Source organism: Haliaeetus leucocephalus, unplaced genomic scaffold, assembly GCF_000737465.1.
Source record: "Haliaeetus leucocephalus isolate CR32 unplaced genomic scaffold, Haliaeetus_leucocephalus-4.0 Scaffold317, whole genome shotgun sequence".
In the NCBI taxonomy this organism is placed as follows: Eukaryota; Metazoa; Chordata; class Aves; order Accipitriformes; family Accipitridae; genus Haliaeetus; species Haliaeetus leucocephalus.
Genome location: NW_010972753.1, coordinates 9,981,512 through 10,001,852, shown reverse-complemented (window position 1 = coordinate 10,001,852; position 20,341 = coordinate 9,981,512). Strand labels below are relative to the sequence as shown.

Genomic DNA, 20,341 nt, shown 5'->3' with positions numbered 1-20,341 from the left:
TCTTCCATTAGACAAAATATCTTTCAGAGTTGATCATATGTGTTTATACAGACAAAAATTGATAAATATTTTCTGTATTATTTTTGGCTATCAAGAATGAATCCAGAATGCACCTGTATTTCAGAAAATGGATCAGCTCTTTACTTCAGTGAGACTTTGCCTTTTTAGAAAGGACAGAAGATGCCTTTTTTTCTATGTAGAGCTACAGCTGTTTGAAATAGTACATTTAAGTTACACTTTTCTTTTTTTCTTTTTTTTTTTTAAAGTTTGAAGACTTAAAGAAAGAAGTGACTAAAAGTGCATTCTGTACTGGCTTTGGAAATTATTGATTGCCTGATGCCTGGCATATGAAATACCTATAAAATCTCAGTCCCTGTCAATCACAGTGCAGTTAAGCTGAGCATTTCCTGGTCCTGTCCATGTCCCTTTAAACTCCTCCTCAGAGTGAGGGCAGAGAAAGTAGTTAGTTCTAACAGGTGGAATGTTTCCCTGAGCCTTAATTAACTCTGTCTTAGTGCACCCCAAAATCTTGTATAGATTTATACAGTAATTTTCAGTAGGGCTGTTATGAAAGCACCAACTGGAGGACATAAAGCAGTGATTCTTTTTCAGACAGAGGACAGTTTTCCACTTCTGAGTTCATCACCACTAGCTACCAGACTGCTGTTTAAAATACTGAGTTGAGCAACCAAATGCATCCTTTCCCTTTTCTTGCCAGAGTTTTGCATGAATGTGTGTGTGCTGTCTCTTCACTTACGGCTTTATACTTACATTTCTTTCCTTATTGTGTTCCAGCTGCAGCACTCTCCCTGAGCACAGCAGAGGAGTGGGCAGTGAGGGGATGCTGACTAATCCAGAGAGCTTAGTTAATTAGCTTAGACAAGATCCCTAACTTTTTTATGACAAGTGTTGAATAATCTCTATGCTGTGTGCTTGAGGGACGGGCATTCAGAAGGTGCAAACAGAGCTGTGGATCTTGTATGTAACCCAAGAACCATGGGAGGACATGGTGGTTTTGGAGTCCAGTGAAGACGGGAGCGCTTGCTTCCCTTTATCCTGAGTCTAGGATGACAAGCTAACATTGCATTAGTAGCATAAAGTGACATAAGCTTTCATGGGCTCGTATGCGTCCCTAATTTGGCTGGAATACAGCAGTGCTTGATTAACACTTTTTTGCAGGGTTACTTGAAAAAATGTTGGGTAAAAGGGATTGATAGATTCCTACTTCAACTGAAATTAAGGAATCCTTTGCCCGCAGTGAAAGAAGAGGTTGCTGAAGACAGTCTCTCCCCTACTAAAGAACAATCTTGTCACCCTTCTTCAGTTTTTAAATTAACTCACTTTCTTGTCTTTGTTGCAGTGCTGCCAAGAGTTTCGCAACTCTATTTGTGAATGTGGATGTCACTTCTGAACCCCATGAGGTCTCTGCCCTTTGGTTTTTGTGGTACGTGAAGCAGTGTGGGGGGACAACAAGGATATTCTCAACAACAAATGGAGGACAGGTACTGTCAGCCATCACTTTCTGCGTCTTGTGACAGGCCTTGTTTTAACTTCATTCTTTTGCTGCTTTATTTTAGTTCAGAGGGCCAACTGAGGTGTCCATGACTTTGAGCCACTATAACATTGATAACTGGTTCTGTTCATTTACATGTTAATTGGGATCTTGCAAAACTGGTGCTGAAGGCCGTTCCTGTGCTGAAGGCATTGGCCCAGGCATCAGTAGATTTGTATCTGTATCCTGTTTCCTTTTGGGCTCTGGTTAGAATACGTACTTTGCTTATCCACACAGAAAAAATAAAGTTTTACTTATTCTTATTTCTGTCGTGAGGCTGAAGCAAGCCTACCACTTCAGAAGCACTTAATGGAGATGGCAATGCTAGCTACACATGTGTAGAGTGCTCCAAATTAATACTGAAAATGTAGCCCAGAGCTCGGTTCCTAAAGACACAAGCTTCCATGGATTAAGACTGTTAAGATTTTAAAATCAGACTGAAGAAAATGAACACCCCTGCTTAAATATGATATTGCTCTGAAATATTTGAAATCTGGTATATTAGTGCTGCTTCTGCATTTCAAGGAAGTAAAGACTCTGTTAACAGTCTTCTACTTGAGAAATGTAAGTTTTACTAATTCTATTAGAAAGAATTATTTTTTTTAGAAATGCAAATTATTTAATAATAAATAAATAACTAAAAATATAAATACATTAAAACATGTTAAAATGCATAACTCTGCGTAGATAAGCAATAATTATAGATAATTTAACTGTAAATACATTGAATAAAATATTACTTGAATTCTGTGTTATGTCAGAGGTGATTTGAGTTTAAATTAGGTTAGATTATATACTGCAGGAGACATTTTTGGTGTGAGCTACATCGCTTCTTATACCTTGTTATTTATTATGAGGATCAGGGTTCCTACTTCTGATACACAGACCTCTGCAGGGATAAGAGTGAACTCAGAGAAAGATTTAAAAGTTTAAGCACTTTCCAGAAGTCTTGCTGATTCATGCAGGTCTGTGGAATCCATTTGGAGACCCCATGAGAAGGGATTTTCTCATAAGGTTACTGATACTTCTAGTTGCGGCTGGTGGTCAAATATGGGAAGTATTTGAGGAGTTCACTGAAAAAGAAAGTAATGTGGATACGTTTTCCAGGTGAGACTGCCAAACTTCCCCAAAATGTTTTGATAACAACAGAAGAACAGGGTTTGTTTTGAATGCCAAGCAAAATGTTTGTCATGAGACACACTTCACAAGCACCGGTCTGCTGAGTCCACTTTGCCAAGTTGTTGTTTTCTGTGTTTCAGGAGAGGAAGTTTGTTGGGGGCTCTGGCCAGATCAGTGAGAAAATGATGGAGCGCCTGGGAGGCCGGGTGAAGCTGAGGAAGCCCGTTGTCCGCATCGACCAGTCGGGTGAAAGTGTCATAGTGGAAACCTTAGATCATGAATTATATGAGGTAATGAAACCTCCAGCATTTAAGCAACTGTGTGTGCAGGGATGGCTAGAAAACCTTCAGCTTTTCCTTTTTGACTTCTCCAAAATCCTGTACAAAAATGTAGCAGAGATTTAAGTGAGTATGACAGACAGTCACACTTTCTGATTGTCCTGAAGTAATAGCAATGGTAGAGCTTTAAAGTGATGCCTGAAAAGCAAAGTGTATATTCAAACTCTTCCTTTGCTAGCATCTCTTCTTTGTGTTCAGTTACCTTTTGAATTAAAGGATAATTGTAAGGTGAACACAAAAATGTAGTTTAGTAATGAACCTTCTGTGAAAAACATGGCAAGCTTTGCTTCCAAGTTGTAACAGGGGAGTCTAAATGGAAGGGAGACCAATGGACTTTTACAACAGAGCTTTTTTTTAAGTGCTGGGGAAAGAGCAGCTGCCCATCATTCAAAGAGATGGCTGTTTATATAATGCTTGTTTGTTGTTCAACAAGCGGGATTTTGTGAGGGTTCAGTTTTGCAATTCTTATGCTAAATACCAAAATTGCTTCAGAAGATACACCCTGCAGCCTCTCCAGATGTCTGCCAAGATCATTAGAGCAATATACTTAGGATGAAGTAGTGGAGAATGTATTTGGCTTATGTATAATTTCTTTTGCAGGGCAAATATGTGATCAGTGCCATTCCCCCAGCTCTTGGTTTGAAGATTCATTTCAACCCACCTTTGCCCCCAATGAGAAACCAGCTCATCAACCGAATCCCCATGGGCTCAGTCATCAAGTGCATTGTATACTATAAGGAAACTTTCTGGAGGAAGAAGGGTATTACATTTTAATTGAAAGGAGTAGTAGTGACAGAGAGAGGGAAGAGGGTTACATGGTAATGGAGTAGACTTTGTGTTTAGAGGATGCTGGACCTTAGAAGGAGACTTCACACACTTCTATGCCATTTTTGCCTTCCCCTGTTTGAGAAACTTGAGAGAGCGGTTGGGAAGAGAGGGTGGATGGGGGAACAAAAAGGAGGTAAGACATGAAGGGAGAGCTCATGCCTGTTGCTTATTGCCTTGGTTGTTCTTTGTTGTCCTCTCCTTTTCCTTCAGTGGCACCTGGCTATGAGATGAGTCTCTCCCACTTGTACAGTAATGTAAAGGTACAAGTGATGTGTGATGGAAGGAGGTTTTATCCCATCAATTATCAGCCTGCAAAATTCTGCCCTCTGGATGCACTGGCAATTGAAGGTGTCTTCACATAGACATCCCCAGCTGGGCTCGTCATCCTGGACTCCCTTTACATGCTAAATACTTCCATCATGATTCCTTAGCTCTCTTAGAACTTACCGAATCTAAGACAAACTGCAATGTAATAGCACCCATTTGTCATCACTGGTTATAATGAGTCCTCATCTGTGTTTGTCTACAAATGTCATCTACCCTTCATCTTTGTGAATGATTTCAAGAGTTCTGGATTCTGGCATATTCTGGATGTTAGGTTTGGGATGGATTGGCAAGAGGTGATTCCTATTTCCTGATATAACCCATAGCTTGCATACTGTGCTTTGCTAACACCATTGTTCTTCTTTTAAGAACAATTTATTTTCTTCAAACCCTTCTTTTAAGAACAATTGTGTTTTCAAAACAAGGTATGAATATTTCCTATGTCTGACATAAATGTCATATATGAAAACAACTGTGGTAGAGGCATTTCAATATCTTCAGTATCTGAGAGCAATCTGTTTCTGTGCAATTAATAGTTACCTTGCTAACTGGGTTGCAGAATAATTTATTTTTCTACCATGAATTCAACAATAGGAGGTGCTTTTATTGACTTTCTGTTTTAAAGACGCTTGAAAAGGATTGTTAATTATCAGCCCATCTCAGATCTAAACTTTCTCCTCTAGGGAGGATCTAGCACTTCTCTGACTCAAGGCACCACTATACTACATTGCCTTGCAGATCAGCAAGGGAGCTCTGTGCTAATCTTTGTCACTTGAGGGGGTCGCTTTACTTGGGTTTTTTGTTCTCCTTTCCTTTGTTTTCGTATCTCCCTGTAATAGAATCATAGAATCAGAGGATGATAGAGACTGGGAGGGACGTCTGGATGCCATCTAGTCCCATGCCTTGCTCAAAGCAGGGGGAATTTAGATCAGGTTGTGTAGGGCTTTTTCCAGTCAAGTTCTGAGTATTTCACAACTTCTTGGAAGCTTGTTCCTGCATTTGGATACATGGATCCTAACTTCTTTTCCACCTTGTGCTTAACAGGGTATTGTGGTACCATGATCATTGAAGATGAGGATGCTGCAGTTAGTTTAACACTTGATGATACTAAGCCTGATGGCAGCTTTCCTGCCATAATAGGGTAAGAGACAAAGAAAGTGTCTAGTTAACGCCTTTTTATTTTGTCTTAGAGGCAACAGTTGAAACAGAAAACCTGCTACTTTTGAAGGGAAATACTTTAAAATAGTTAAAGGGTTGAGTTTCTCAGTGTGTGGTGAATATGTTCTATGATTTTTTTTCTTTCAAAAAATGTTATCTCTATGATTTAATTGCTAACTTAAAAAATGAAATTCTGTTTTTTTTCTCACCATCATCTTTTACCTTTTTGTTTGGCAAAGTACAAAATTGGAGAAGAGGAAAGGAAGGAGAAGAAAAAAGGGGGTGATTGCAGAAATGTAAAGTTTTCTCCAAATATTTTGCCTCCCCCAGATCTTCCAGTTCTTTAAATTAAAATTTGTTTCTAGAATTATATTTTGTTTTGTTCTGGTTTTTTAAATAGCCAGAGAGTATGATCAGTCTTAAAAAGTGTATTAAACAATAATTTCCAGTTCAATCCCAGGCTTCACCTCTTGTTGCTATATGCCTGCACCCACTGCTGTATAAAATTAAGGGCATGGGGAAACAGCTCATATAAATATTCTAACCTGAATCTCAGAGTGGTTCCTTCCACAGTGAGTCCTGCAAGCAGCAGGCAGAGCATATAACATTATGCAGAGAGGTGAAATAGATATTTTGGATAGAAACCCAGAAGCTAACACTATGAATCACAGCATCCCATCTTAAGGTATTGGCATTTTAAATAATGGAGGAAATGTAGTAACATAATGGAAGTAAATTGTTCGTGATCTTCCTACAGCTTCATTCTTGCTCGGAAGTGTAGAAGACTGACAGGTCTCACAAAAGAAGAAAGGTAAGTACAAACACTGGAGATCTGCATGGAATCTGAGTCAAAATTCTGTTATAAATGACCAGAGCAGGAAAAAAATGCCCCAGTTTGAAGGAAGTTGTCTGTAACCTTGTGACAATAGGCAGATGTGTTGCTTTAAGGAAGAAAATATCTTTCTTGTTTTTGGATGAAAGCCCCATGGAATTCCCACAAACCGGCAGCAGATGTGGTAGCTGGCCCCTGCCCTTTGGAAACTCTCTGGTCCTGGTTCTCATTTTCCAGCAGGGCTGCTCTGCTTATGTGACTCTAGCAGAAGAACTGCTCTAAGCTGCTGAATATGAAAATAGCGTAGATATTCTGCTGCCTTCACTGGAAAGGGTCCAGGGCCAGCCTCATCCCCCCAACACTGCCACCTCTCTAGCTTCCTGCAAGTGCACTGAGCTCTTTGAAAGCTTGTCAGAAGGGACAGGTTTGGCCACTGTGCTTAATTTTTTTTCTAATTGCCCTGGAGGGTCCTTTCAGTGGCTGTAACTTAGTGCAATCTTGAGGTTGCTGTAGCTGCCATAAACGAAAACTCAGCATCATGAAGGGGTCAAAAAGCTGCCACCAGCTCTCCACCCTCAGTTTATGGGGGGAAAAAAATGCCCTTCAGGCACAAGATGAAGGTCTTTTTTACTGTCTTCTTGAAACAAATCTCTGCATACAGTAGTGCTCTTTGGTTTATTACTAAAATAGATTTTACAAAGTAATGAGGTTTTTTCCATCACAGTGATTCACAGTATCAGATAAAATTAAAGCTACAAGTAGAGAGTGTGGATATGAGGAGAGCCTTATTTTGACATGGGGAAAATACATTTGTTTTTAAAGCATGCCACAAGGAATACTGTGTCCAAGTAAACATTTTTACAGTAATAGCTAGTCTAACTAGAGAAGATGTAGTCATCTTAGATTAGCTTTGCAGGTAGTCTAGCCGTCTGTGAATAATGGGTCCAAATGGAGCTGTTAATGTCCCAGTCTTTTTAAATGACAGCCTGGTAGCACAAAGCACTTTTAATTTGGGCAGTAATGGACAAGGCAGCCTTTTCCTCAGCACTCAGGCTTTGAGATAGACCCCCAGCATGTAACTGACAATAAAAGTAGTGTAGGTATTCTGAAATCCAGTGTGCCCAGCATTTTAAGCTGTAATAAACACCAAATGGTGTCTTATGCTGTATTTCAATACACTAGATACAACTGAGCATTTGCAGTATTTGGGAACAGCTTCTCTTTCTGTGAAATGAATGGCTGTCCTGGCTGTTTGCAAGGCACCATGAAGGAAAGGTTGCTTTCCCCTGGGTGTTAAAAGCATTAGCACAATTACCTGACTCTGCTGCTGCCTACAGCCAAGGTATAAACAAAAGGATTTTGAACTCTTTGTCTTTTGAGGAATAAACCTTAGACTAGGAAGGACTTTCCTTTGGTAAAGATGGGTATGAAATATGCTTGGGTTGGTACCTGATAGATGTACCCTGGTGCAGGGGTACCTCCCTGGCTCCTGCAGTCCTGGCCACAGCCAGCCAAGGCAGGAACCCGCTGGGCTGCATTGCAGCTCCTGTCCTGCACATGAGCACAAGTCCCCTTCCAATGGAAATCGGGGTCCAGGAGAAGGCAGAGTGTGAACCCGGACCTTCCCCCAGTGTACACTCAGGGTGCAACCAGTTTGTGTTGTTTAGATGGAGGCTGTGATGTTTGCAGGGAGGGATCTCTTCTGAGGACAGGCTTCTTGTGGCACCCTACAGAGGATGCATCTCACTGAGATGCTGTGCTCACCTGTCACTACAAGTTGGGCTCTCCCTTTATCACACTGATGACAAGGTAAGGTTTTCGGTAATCCTTGAATACGAAGAGTAGGACGTAGAGTCTGTGGCAGCTATCCTAAGTCATGGCTGGGAACAGCAGTTGCGGGATGGGATGGAAACTGTTTTACAGCCTAAGCCAGAATGAAAGGAGTAAAACTCACTGCTGCCTTCCAGCTGGTCTTCCCAGGCCAGGTGCCAATGAGTAATTACAGTGGTTAGATTGTGCCCTACCTTTCACAGCTTTGCAACAAAGGTGATGGTATCATATACTGCTGTGGAATAAGAGACCAGGAAAAAGAGCCGAGTGTCTGCACGTGCACTTCTTCCACACTGAACACAGTTTAACTCTCAACAGGACCCTACCTACGTAGCTCCAGGCATAACATTCCTCTTATTTAGTGCTGGTGGCAATTTCACAGCTGAGTCCAAAGCCAAGAAATAAGGATTTTACTCACTGCGTATTCCCTATGTTCTATGCTAGCATTAAGCATAAATCCATAAATAAGTATTTATATAAACTGTTCTAGGACAAAAAGTGCAGATGTTGCAGAGAGACCAGCACATCTGCAAGGATTTGCTCTTATTAGGGCAAATGTCCTCAGTGATAGATTACTGTTGGTACAATTCAATCCTTTAGAAACTGCTTTTCTGTGTTTCTTTTCTGTCAAATAATGCCTTATTATTGATGAATAATTCCTTCCAGGGTTGAAATTTCTTAAGATTCTGAAGATGCCCTTGGCCTGAAGCTTAATATTTTCTTTTGCACGGCTATCTTAACTAACTTTATCTGTATCTGCAATGTAGTTAACAAACAGCAGTGAACTTGCACCTTTCTGGAGGCCTGCAGTTGGCTGTACATGAGAATCCCTACCAGCCTCTGGGATGCCATTTCCAAGCTCGCTGGAGGGTCTGCAAGTCATGTGTGGGAAAAGGGCAGGGCACAGACGATCTAGAGGGGTCCTTCTCATCCCTGTTGTGGTGCTGGGAGGAGCAGAAGCAGATGGGTCCCAAGGTGATAACTCGCTTTCCTGTGGAGCCCTGTGGTGTTACTGACCTGCCCTGAAAGCAGGAGCCGGTGGGCATTTGTGAGAGTTGGTGGGCAGACCTCAGCAGAGGCTTTGATGGATCATGCTGTTAAAATGGCTTTATTCTGTTCGGACACTGGGTAGGTGCTGGTGGTCTGCAGGGCATGATGATCACCTCACTTAGGGAGAGACGGAGAGAGAGATGGAGGAAATTATCCCTTTTGTTATGGCTGTTGCTGGATTCATGTCACCCCCTGCCTGCAGCGGGATGTTCATATACAGATCTTGCAGCTCTCTGAGCCCTACAGGCCAGTCATGTGTCACCATGCATTTCTGCTTCTGAAGCAGGCTGACCCTTGTCCTCTGCCTCGGGGCACAAGGAAGGGACTGCTTCCTTCCCCTCTGCTGCTGCTGGTCTTGACACCCGCCAGCAGCAAAATCACCCCAGGGCCACAGCTCTTCCTGAACTGTAGCAGCCTTCCCTTTCTTGCTCAAGCCCCAACCTGTAGAGGAGGACACCTTCTTAAAGGCCCTTCAGGTCTTCCTGGGTTTTTTTTTCCTCCTCACCCCCTTTCTATAGCATTCTTTGAGTTCAGCTGCTCATGGGTATAGCTGGCCTCCTGTATAGCTGGGTGCTTCATACAGCAGTATAGATATGGTTTCCTCATATTCTTATATAGCTGCAAGTGTAGCCCATACAGTTACAGAGCTGGGACTGCTGTATTTCTGTGCCCAGCATGGCTTTCTGTGGAGTACAGGATTTGCTTCCAGAAGTAAACGTCTTTCCAGTGTTGTGTTTGCATGTTTGTTTTTTGTAATTGTTAACTATTATTTCATCTTGATCTTCTTGTGTTTGGGAATTGGTGCAGTGCAGTTAACAGTAAACAGTAAGACCCAAAAGCTAGTAGGAACAAACTTAATTGCACTTGGGATTTGCTACAGAATGAAGTATATTCATGGATTTATAGACTCATAAACTAAAACAGGAGAAAATTTTATAGATACAGAAATAAAGTACTGATTCCCTGAGAGCCTCAGGCTATCAATACCTGCATCTTTGTAGGAACAAAGCGTAAGTTAGGCTATGTGCCAAGACAAAAAGTGCAATGCCTTACTTTCTTTTCCTGTGACAGCCTGGAGAATCTTTGGATAATGTATGGATCTGGGCTGCTAGAGGTATCTTAAATGAACAGCTTGCATAACTGCTGGTAAAACCGGCACTTACACAGCACAGGAGTTTGAGTGAGTTATTTGTAGGGATCCAGAGGCTGACCAATTAGGATAGATCCCCAAAAGCTGGAACCTCAAGTTCAAGCAGATATTAATACTTGCTCTCTTGAAACTAGGATGTATTAGAGGTGGTTTGTTTTCTCTTTCTTCACACAGAAGTCTTCTGTTGCTTTTCTCTTGCAGGAAGACAAGGCTGTGTGAGCTCTATGCAAAGGTTCTGGGATCAGAGGAAGCTTTACATGTAAGCACAAAATCTAAACCGCGGCGTCTCTTGTCAGACTTGTTGAGCTGGGGAAGGGCAGAATGAAACCGGAATGCAGCAGTGCCCTGGCACAGCACTGTGTAGCGTTTTGGAAAAGGTACCTCCTACAGGAGCACTTGCTGCCCTCTGCAGAGGAGTGGAGAGAGGGTCATGGCAAGTCGTGGGTTGTGTTTGACAGTGAGGGCAAGAATGAGCTTATGAAACAGTTAAAAGGCAGATATGTTCTCGTCCAGGTTCATGGGTGCCATTCACAGTGCTTACCACCATACGCCTCAACTGTTTTCAGATGTGACAGGCTTGCTTTTCCCTCTCAGTCTATGTGGAGCATAATGTTTCTTCTCTCTTACTAGTTGCTAAGATCCATTGCTGCATGTGGTTTTTTGGTTTGGGTTTTGTTGTTGGGTTTTTTTTGCCTTTCCCTTGCCTTCTCTTCCCTGCAATGGTAAATAATTGATAGGATTTGTGTGATCTCACACTTAGTTTATGTGAACAACCCTGTTTATCCTTTAAGGGCAATTTTATGTGAGTTAAATGTTGCAGACACCAGTCTAGAGATTACATCGTTTTAAACACAATGGTATTGTATGCGGAACCATGCAAGTGCCATACTTTGTGTTTTTAACAGTATATATTTGTATCCAATTTGTACATATTACAAGTATTACACCTGTGTACAGCAGAGGTTAATTTTGCTTTACATGGCTCAAAGCATAAATTTTTGCTCAAAGCATAAATTTACATTGACAGATTAAGAGCATTATGTTTTACAGTGGCCAGATTAGCTAGTTTCTTTAAAAATACCTGGCAGTGTCTAAAATTAAGGCTTATTGTGTCAGATCCATGTTGCATTAAGAGACTTGTTAAATGTGTTCGTCTTGTCAGACGTTGACATGCAACAAATCATAAGCTATTCTTCTCTGCTGTCTCCTCAGTTCTTTTATTACCTTCCTCGGGACTTTGTCCTTTCCTTGAGTGAATTAATCTCTGTTTTACAGCCAGTGCATTATGAAGAGAAGAACTGGTGTGAAGAGCAGTATTCTGGGGGCTGCTACACAGCCTACTTCCCACCAGGCATAATGACTCAGTATGGAAGGTACAGTCTCTATTTATAGTGGGCTTCGGAGTAGTAAGATAAGACCAAGTTAATAAATATCCTCAGAAAGGGTCATAAATCCTCTGTCACTGTTCGCTTTATACCTTGAAGATCACTGGGGAATATTTTAAACAGATATCATAACCTTCCACTTGTCTCAGTTGGGCTTTATGATGGATGAGTACAGTATCATTAGGGGTTTTTATTCACTTTTGTTATTTGGTGAATACAGCTGAGTATGTTCTTGGAAGGGAGTTGGGAAGCTTTCACAATCTGTTTACAAAACTGGCTTTGTGTATTTAAGATTGGTGTTACTGTTTCCAGCACATCTTTAGCTGGTATTTTATAAATACTGGCAGAGAGTTAGTTCTTGCCAACGTTGACAGTAATGAGTGATTTCTTTGGACTGTTCCTTTCCTTTTAGCAGTCAAGGTTTAATATAGTAATCAGTGTGTCATTGTATACATTCCTCTCTGAAATAAGTTTTTGCATGAAAATATGATGTACCAAAAAGAAAAAGTCTTACTGGTCAGACCAATGATGGAATTCAGATACATAGTTTTTAATGTGATGGCATAGCCCTACTTTTGAAGTATAACTTTTCACAATGTAAAAAGAACTTAGAGCAATAAAGCAGTTGTAGTGAAGAGCATATGGAGGCCTTAGTATTTAAAGTAATTTTAATTATAATTATTGCAAATTCTGGCAAAAACAGAGTAAAAAAAAAACTTTTAAAACTTTTTTTCATTTGCTTGTTACATTAGATATCATGGGGATCTACTTCAGAATCCTACACTGCACCAGTAATGCCTACCATTGGTATTTATGACACTGGCTAAAATCATGGGATAAAATAAGTCTCATTTCAAATTAATTGTCCTTTACACCTACAAGCAGTGTAAATATTTAGAAAATATGAACACTGATGTGTTTACTGTAAGAAATGAAACGCAATGCAGACTCACTCTCCAGCTCAGCTCACCCAAAGCTCCTATCTTTTAAGTGCTTGCTGTTATTTAAAACACTTTTATTCTAATATTAACCCAAGTATTTCAGTTATCTTTCCTGATATGACCAATGTGACTTACTGCTTGTCGCCCTCCAGGATTATTCGGCAGCCCATTGGCAGGATATACTTTGCTGGCACAGAGACAGCCACAGAGTGGAGCGGATACATGGAGGGGGCTGTACAGGCTGGAGAGAGAGCAGCCAGAGAGGTACCGGCGCAAGCCCAAAACAGGGGACACTGTCAAATATCCTATGGAAAATGATCTTCTGGTTGGAGGTGAAATGGGAACTGAGTATTGACAGCTTCAGGCGTTCTGAAATCTTGATGCAAATCCCTGCAAAGGGGATAGACTTCAAAAAGGATGAAGGTTTTGCACTTAGATTTGGAGTGCTTAGGAAGGGCTCTGGCTATTTCATCAAACTCTTCTCTGTTTCCAGGAATGAAATACTTTCTTCTTTAACAGAAACCCCAAATTCTCACCTAGTTGTTTTTTCCCCCAAATGGGCACTTTGTTAGTCATCATACCAAGAGATCATGGTCATTAACCTCACTAGGAACAGCTCAGTTCTGCAGCTCTGCACACCAAGCCAGTCCCTTCCTCAACTATTTCCAACAATACTGTTGACACAGTGATATACCATTGAGACAGCCTTACATAAAGTCATTAAACAAGGGCTTAAATATTTTGCTTCTGAGAACATGCCAATTCCTCAAGTATTTTCAGGAATATTACAGTTTATTGAGCAGCAAAAGAAATGTCATCTTTGTTTTATGAGGTGAAGGGAACCTTGTGGCTAAAAACTATAGTCATGGAACAGAAATGGGCCTGGAAGGGATCTGGAGAGTTAGTCTAGCCCATACCCCTGCCCCAAAAGACAGGGATCAATTGTCCCTAGACTGTCCCATTTGTGAAGGTTATACCTAACATGTTCCTGAGAACCTCCAGAAGTAGTGCAAGGAAAATATGTTTAAAATCTAGTGCAAGGGTGCTTCGCACTCTCCTGTGTTGAAAAGTTGACGCAGTCCATGAATCTTGTCTAGAATCAAAGCCCGTTGTAAAAGGCAGCAAATCTTAAATCTACAAGTGCCTGGAATAGGAAAAACTTTAATACCACCACCTCCATTTTATTTTACTGTAGAAGAAGTTAATCTTGCTGTCTTTCATGACTATAATTTCAGATAATCTTTGCTGTCCTACTGATTTCTGGTATCTTTGATACTTCAAATGGTTACTTTTCCATTGTGAAGGTTTTCTTTTTAGTCTTGCTTTTCTCTGGCTGAAAGTGGTGGTCTGTCATCACTTACAGGATTCTGTTCCTCTTCCTACATCATGGTAAAATTTGCAAAACAAGCTACTCCTGGCTCTGTAGCTTGCCCATGCAGTAGCTGGTTTATGCACACCTCACTTTGCCATGAGTGTGTACTTAACTCTTAGTCATATTCATATTACCCTGTTCCCACGGGACTACTCAAGTTCCAATATCTCGCATGGACTAACTAAGCAGAGAGGTTTTTCTGTTACTGTTTCTATTTCCACTAGGAGGAGTATCTTATTAAATATCAGACCTCCCCAGAAATGAGTTGTACAAAGGTCGAGTTTTCTTTTAAAATTTGAATACACAGAGGTTTATGTGCTTAATTGTTGTCTTCATCACGCCATTTTAAAACAAAAATTGAAGCCAACTCTTTTTCCCTTCCAAAGAATGAGTGGTACTTACTGGAGAATGTTATTTATTTTCAGATACTGTTTGCTATGAGGAAAATCCCAGACAGTGAAATTTGGAAGCCAGAACCTGAATCAATTGTAAGTCTTTCTGTAGATTAAATGGATTATTTTTTTTCTGTGGTTTTGTTGATGAGATAAAATGTTGTTGACTGCTTTTATTTAAGTTCACTAAATCAAAGCCACAATAAACTTTCCCCTACTCACCAAAACTGCCCTTACCTAAACAGGAACATGATAGAAACTCAGAGAGGTCACCCATCTGACAACTCTGTAATATGGGATCAGAAAGAACTGCACTTTTTAACTGGGCTATGAATCCTTTCCATGTGTCTCTTCTTCTTCCCTTTAACTGAGCAGAAAATTTTGATACACTGTACTTCTTCATAACATGAAGTCCTTCAACCCAGTTCTGTTTCTGCCGCAAGAATCTCTCAATTTACATCCTGCCTCTCACAGTGGAGATGTTATTTTGATAATGGATGCTCTCCCCACAGGATGTTCCAGCTTTGCCCATCACTACAACCTTCTGGGAGAGGAACTTGCCGTCTGTGCCAGGACTGCTAAAGCTGATTGGATTGTCCACTTTCTTCACCTCAGTGGCTGCGGCTGGGTTATTTGCCTACAGAAAGGGACTTCTAGTTCGAAACTGAAAAAGGTGCCAACGCAAATCCTCACACTTGAGCGGTTTTCTTTTTTTTGGAGGGTTTTTTGGCATGTACTTCCCTGTCTCCAAAATCAGATCAGGACTGGGGAAGAGGAGAAAATAGTAGAGAGAAGAGGCTGGAGGGGAGGGATAAAGGAAGGTGATCCATATTGAAAAAGAACCCTTTCAATCCAGGCCTACTTCTAGCAGGAACTTTTTGGTGTCGACGCAGAAGTCACGGACACTGCACACAATCAATATGATTAAAGCAGATGCCAATTTATTGCCCAAATAGCTTGGTTTATATAAGTATTTTAGTTCCTGCTCATGCGTAAGCCATCTGTTGATTGGTTAGCATGTGCTGTCCACGCGCCTAAAACAATAATTTGATAGGATAAGGCCTTCTGATCACGCGAATGGTTCCCCCGCCTGTAACTTGTCTTGTGTCCTGCTTTCAGTCACGTAGGCCCAACTTTGTTCGCATTTTGTGCTTATTTCATCAAACTTTTATAGCAACAGTTAGCCTTGTTCTACTTTTCGTGCTCGCTTCATCAAATTTGTAGCAACAGTTAATCTTTGCCACGTCCTTGAGGCCTGCTGCCTGCAGAGGCCTTTGGCTCACGGAATAATCAGTTCCATTGTGCCTGGATTGTTCACTATATGTCCATTGTTTTCTAAATATCCCACATTTTGGTTGTTGAATTTCTAGGATACCCTGCCATGCATTATCACCTTGAGGTTTTTATCTGGATCTCAGAACAGAAGTGACAAAATACCTCTATAAAGCCTGTTCTGATGAGGTTTCCAGTTCTTTTTACACTTAGATCTGAACCAGACCCTGAACTCCAAGTCTTCACAGGTACTTCCATCTCTAGTTGTAAACTAAGGATTTCTGCCTTCCTGTGTGGTAGACTGAGAAAAGAAATCCATTGCTTAACGAATAACTAACTAGTTCATGCAAATTACTGGTAAGGATCTTTTTAGTGTTTTTACTTTTTACCCAGATGTCCAGAGCCCAGGCAGCACCTAAGCGACAAGTCAGGCTAAATTTATCCATCCAAACTATGCAAGTGTGGCCATAGGTTGTTGGCATTTCCAGTGGCATATTTGTCCTACAGCGAGTTAAAGGACAATGTTTTTACTGCCTTTAGCAATGTGGTTGAATTTCAGGCTCCCCAGCAGCTTTCACACTGCCTGGAATGGCAGAGCTCATGTGTCCCAGTCGAGTCCGTCCCTGCGCGGGATCAGATCTCCTCTGCCTAGAAATCTGGCAGGCTCCAGACTATAGCTGATGTGTACAGCGGTATGGCAGATCAGGCTGTTGGACCTGAGTGTGAATGGGGAACCTTGTGCTAATATACAGGCACAACCTTTTGAACCTTTTTCACCCTGTCTGACATATCTTTACCTCCAAGGTCCTCTTTTAGCTCCCCAAGTTGCTGCAAGATAGCAAGAGAACAAATCAACCTCTGCCTACCCCAGGAAGCTGCAAAGCTGTCCATAGAAAACTTTTACATATTTTTTTCTTACCTCATTTCTTTCTTTCATCTACTTTAAATTTCTACTTTGAACACCTTGATGCTGTGTTTTGCCTGGTAGGGCACAATGGTCTTGAAAATGTAGTGTTAGCATTACAAAAAAAACCCAACGAAAAAAACAATTTAGCTGCCCCCCAACACTTGCTTCATGCTGAACACAGTTTAGCTGATTCAGAGCTTCAATCTCTGCTAACAACCATATTGATGGGATTAGCACTTCCACTTCTGCCTGCTGTGCGGTGTTGTACTGACTGAGCACTTTTGGTAACTAATCAAGGATCTAAATGATAGAGACACCAAAGAGAACCATGGATAGGATAGTCACATGCAAGTGCTTCTGCCCTCCCTAGCTTGGTACCTTTCAAACAATGTAAAAAAAGAAAAAAAGAAGAAAAAAAAAGAAGAAAGAAAAAAAGAAACAAAAAAACCACAACCACCAAAACCTTAGGTGCCTACCTGTCAACATGATGGTACCTTTTTGTAGGTATTTCTGCTGTTTTACATCTGCACAATACAAACCAGGAAGACACAGGTATAATGGAGAACAGGATTTGGTGCACGTGAAGTTTGAGATAACTGGAATTTTTCTGAGCCTGTTTGCTGCACTTCTCCCTTCAACCAGTGCTGATTTATATGTAAAAAATTATATTTCAGTACAAAGCCATGGAAGGAAGTATAATAATACATTCAGCAACTAGTGTGAGCAGACAGTAGAGGACCTGTATCACCAGTTCTCAGGCAGACTTTTTGGGTTAGCATCTGATCCTGCTTGTGCAGAGTAGTACTTCATTCTCCAAATAGTCCCATGGAAATCCACTGAACCACTTATAAAGCTGTAATATTTGTGAGCAGCGCATCAGTTTCTGGCCCTTAGGTTTCATTCTTTTTAACTTGATGTGCCAGTTAAAAATATTCTTGTAGCAGCAGCTTGGATTTTATCACAAATGAATATCCTCATAACAGCCTTTTAAAATGCATAGGGGAACTTTTCAAACATAAAGATCTTTAAGTCAGAAGAACAGTGCAGCAGTGTACATATGGCCTTTCTCATTGTATCACATAGAGCACTAATTGGCTGGGACATTTGCCTACCACAGAGTGCTTCTACGTGGCTTTCTCTGTGTGATTTATTTACTAAATGAATTAGGAACCGAAAGCTGAATGGGAACTGTGTAAGTTCAGAGCTTTTGAAACTCAGACAATTCTCAGGCCAGAAATAAACATAGGAACCTAAATTCGGGAAGACATTTTTAAAGTCTTGGCCCAATACTTGTAAGCACTAGACGGTGAATACATACTTAACATATAAAGAACTGCTGCATTTGCAGATGATTTCTCTGCCAAAACTGTTTGGAATTCAAGTCTTGCTTCTGCCCTAGAAGTACTCCAGAGGTCTCTAAAGGGGAGCAGATCCATGAGACTAATGAGGATAAACTGGTTTTATTCATGTCCAAAATGTATCTCTCTCTTCTTTGCTCCTGAATCTGGCAGAGGTTTTTGCTGGTCTAACAAGAAAATGTTGTGTGCCACAGGCGAAAAAGATCCAAGGAAATACAGAAGTTAGGTATAGTTAGAACTGAACTGAATCATAACCAAAGCTTTTCGTGAGATTGGTCAATTTTTAAAAAAAAAAAAGGTATATCATTAGAAACCTTTCTTATTCTTAGTTTCAAAGTGAAACAAAAATGGGAAAAAGAACCAACAAAGTATTTATCATGTTATTCTGCCACAACTAAAAGTAGCTGTGACTTGAAATCTCAAATGAAATTTGGATCCCCTGAGATTTCTAGCCAAATCTGATAGAGCTGGGAGGTTTGAATTGCAACATCTGTATTAGCACTCAAAAGTCTCTGTCTTCTTCCTTCCAGACTGCCAAAGCATTAGGAATGCTCTCTTTGTCTTTCCAGCTGTTTCTTGCCACGATTACGCTGTGGAGCTGATCACCACTATGGGATTAAAAAGAAGGATTTGCTGCTGTTTTCTCAACATCTTCCACGTAAAAGGCACTTCGTGTATTTGGATGCCAGTGTGATGAGAAAATTGACAAATGTAGGTAGAAAGTCAAGTTGCTTCCCCATGGGTAAAGGGAACTGTTCACACTGGCTTACATTTTTAAAATTCCTTCGTGCCAACCCTCCAAAGAGAGGAATGAAGTCTGGTTTTGACGGGTTACCAGTTGTGCTATATTCTTAATTTATTAACGTGATGAGAAATCTGCTATCATGAAAGTTCCAGCAGTTTACGAGCTTTGTAAAATGTATTATAGGAACAACCATGGAACTAACTGTATTTGTCTCTTACAAACTGATTTGTGTTATCATGCATATTTTGTAAGGCTCTTAAGAGTTTGCAAAAAAAAAAAAAAAAGAGGTTTACTTGCTTGTACACTGTTATGATAGCAACTGTATATTGCAAAGGATGTCGGGTCAGGGCACGAAAATCTTGTGTTAACCAAAGTACTTGAAAGCTAATTGTATAAACTCCTTGACAATAACAAGGAAGTGAGCAATCTGAGGCAGCCCCTTGTCTTTCCTTTACCCAGTCCATTTTTTTTCTCAGTGCAGACTTGATTCCACATAGCACATCTGCTGTCAATACAACAAAGACATTAATCACAATTAAGTATTTGTCTGAGCATTGTCCATCACTGGAACCCAGGGCCTGGAGGAGAAGCTAGGGACTTCTATTACAACAGTCTTTGTGTATCCTCAGTGGGACTATTGTTTCACTGAGGTAGACTTTACAGAAGTGCAGATGACAACAGATCTGCTACTGCTCTCAGGCAAGAAGCAAACCCACTTAAATTGCAGATTACAAATGCTCACAAATAAACCTGACCTGTGTTTAAATGGACTAACTTTCCCTCTCCCATCTCCACCACCTTAAGATCACCTTGATCTTACAATCTGTTCTTCAATAGAGATAAAAATGAGATGGCCAAAACAGGCTTGCTTCAAAGTATCTCTACAGTCAAATCATTTAGGCCTTGTCATAGACTGCTGCTTATAGCGTGTCTCCTGTGGTCATGTACAGGTCAGTGTTCAGTGATGCCTGCCTCTGTGTTTTGGAAAAAAAAGAGTGACTTCACTTTGCAGGAATATATATGCTGTGTGTGTGATGAATTTGTGCCTTTTATAACTGTAGCATTTTCTCAAGTGCCTCTGTGGTGACTGTCTCCCTTGGTTTCCTTCTTAAGTTCCCTTTTCAATAGGCTCTGCAAATATTTTTATCTGACAGCTGTGAACTTTTTCTAACCTTAATTAGAATCAATAAATATTGTCATGTCACATTTACTGTTTAAGGCTTTTCTTTTGTGGAAGCCCCTTTTGACTTGGTTGAAATGGTGAGTATTACTTAGTAACACAATGTTTTGCATTTCATCCTGAAGCCGGTGAGGAATCTTCAGCTTTTCTCAGTAAAGCAAGCTCTGTAAAGAAGGAGGAGAGATGGATAAAAAAAACAAACCAACCCCCCAGAAGCCAAAAGACCCTCAACCCCCCCCCCTTCCAATCAAACACCAAAAAACTCAAACCACATTTGGTAATAATTCTTCCTAACATATAGGTGACCACCTGCCTTACACTTAAGAATTAGTTTTTATTGCTGTAGGTGGATTTGGAGTGTCCCCATCATGAACCTACCTCTCTTGGAGCCCCTTGTTTACCAGAACATGTATGGGCAGGGACACGTTTTATAGCTGCTCATAAGAGTCAAGGGCAGGTGCTATCCAGCTGTCACTGAACATGGGAAGAAACAGACCTTGTACCAAATACTGTGTGGTGTAAACATAAAAAACCTGGAAGAAAAGAAAGACAAACATCACTGGCTTAATTTCATTCAGCATCTCAGTGTCAGTGCTAGAGAGATAATG

At 40.7% G+C, this 20,341-nt stretch overlaps 1 protein-coding gene across 1 annotated transcript in view; it reads left to right on the top strand.

The window, feature by feature from the left end:
* Positions 1–18,561, top strand: part of LOC104834195 (amine oxidase [flavin-containing] B-like) — a 34,485-nt gene extending 15,924 nt beyond the window's left edge. Inside the window, exons 5-15 of the mRNA XM_010571369.1 lie at positions 1,361–1,502; positions 2,812–2,961; positions 3,610–3,769; positions 5,206–5,302; positions 6,077–6,130; positions 10,383–10,440; positions 11,457–11,554; positions 12,660–12,771; positions 14,305–14,367; positions 14,784–14,944; positions 18,378–18,561. Of these exons, the coding sequence (XP_010569671.1) occupies positions 1,361–1,502; positions 2,812–2,961; positions 3,610–3,769; positions 5,206–5,302; positions 6,077–6,130; positions 10,383–10,440; positions 11,457–11,554; positions 12,660–12,771; positions 14,305–14,367; positions 14,784–14,939 (1,090 nt within the window). The 3' untranslated portion in view covers positions 14,940–14,944; positions 18,378–18,561. The remainder of the gene's footprint in view (positions 1–1,360; positions 1,503–2,811; positions 2,962–3,609; positions 3,770–5,205; positions 5,303–6,076; positions 6,131–10,382; positions 10,441–11,456; positions 11,555–12,659; positions 12,772–14,304; positions 14,368–14,783; positions 14,945–18,377) is intronic.
* The last annotated feature ends 1,780 nt before the right edge of the window (positions 18,562–20,341 follow it).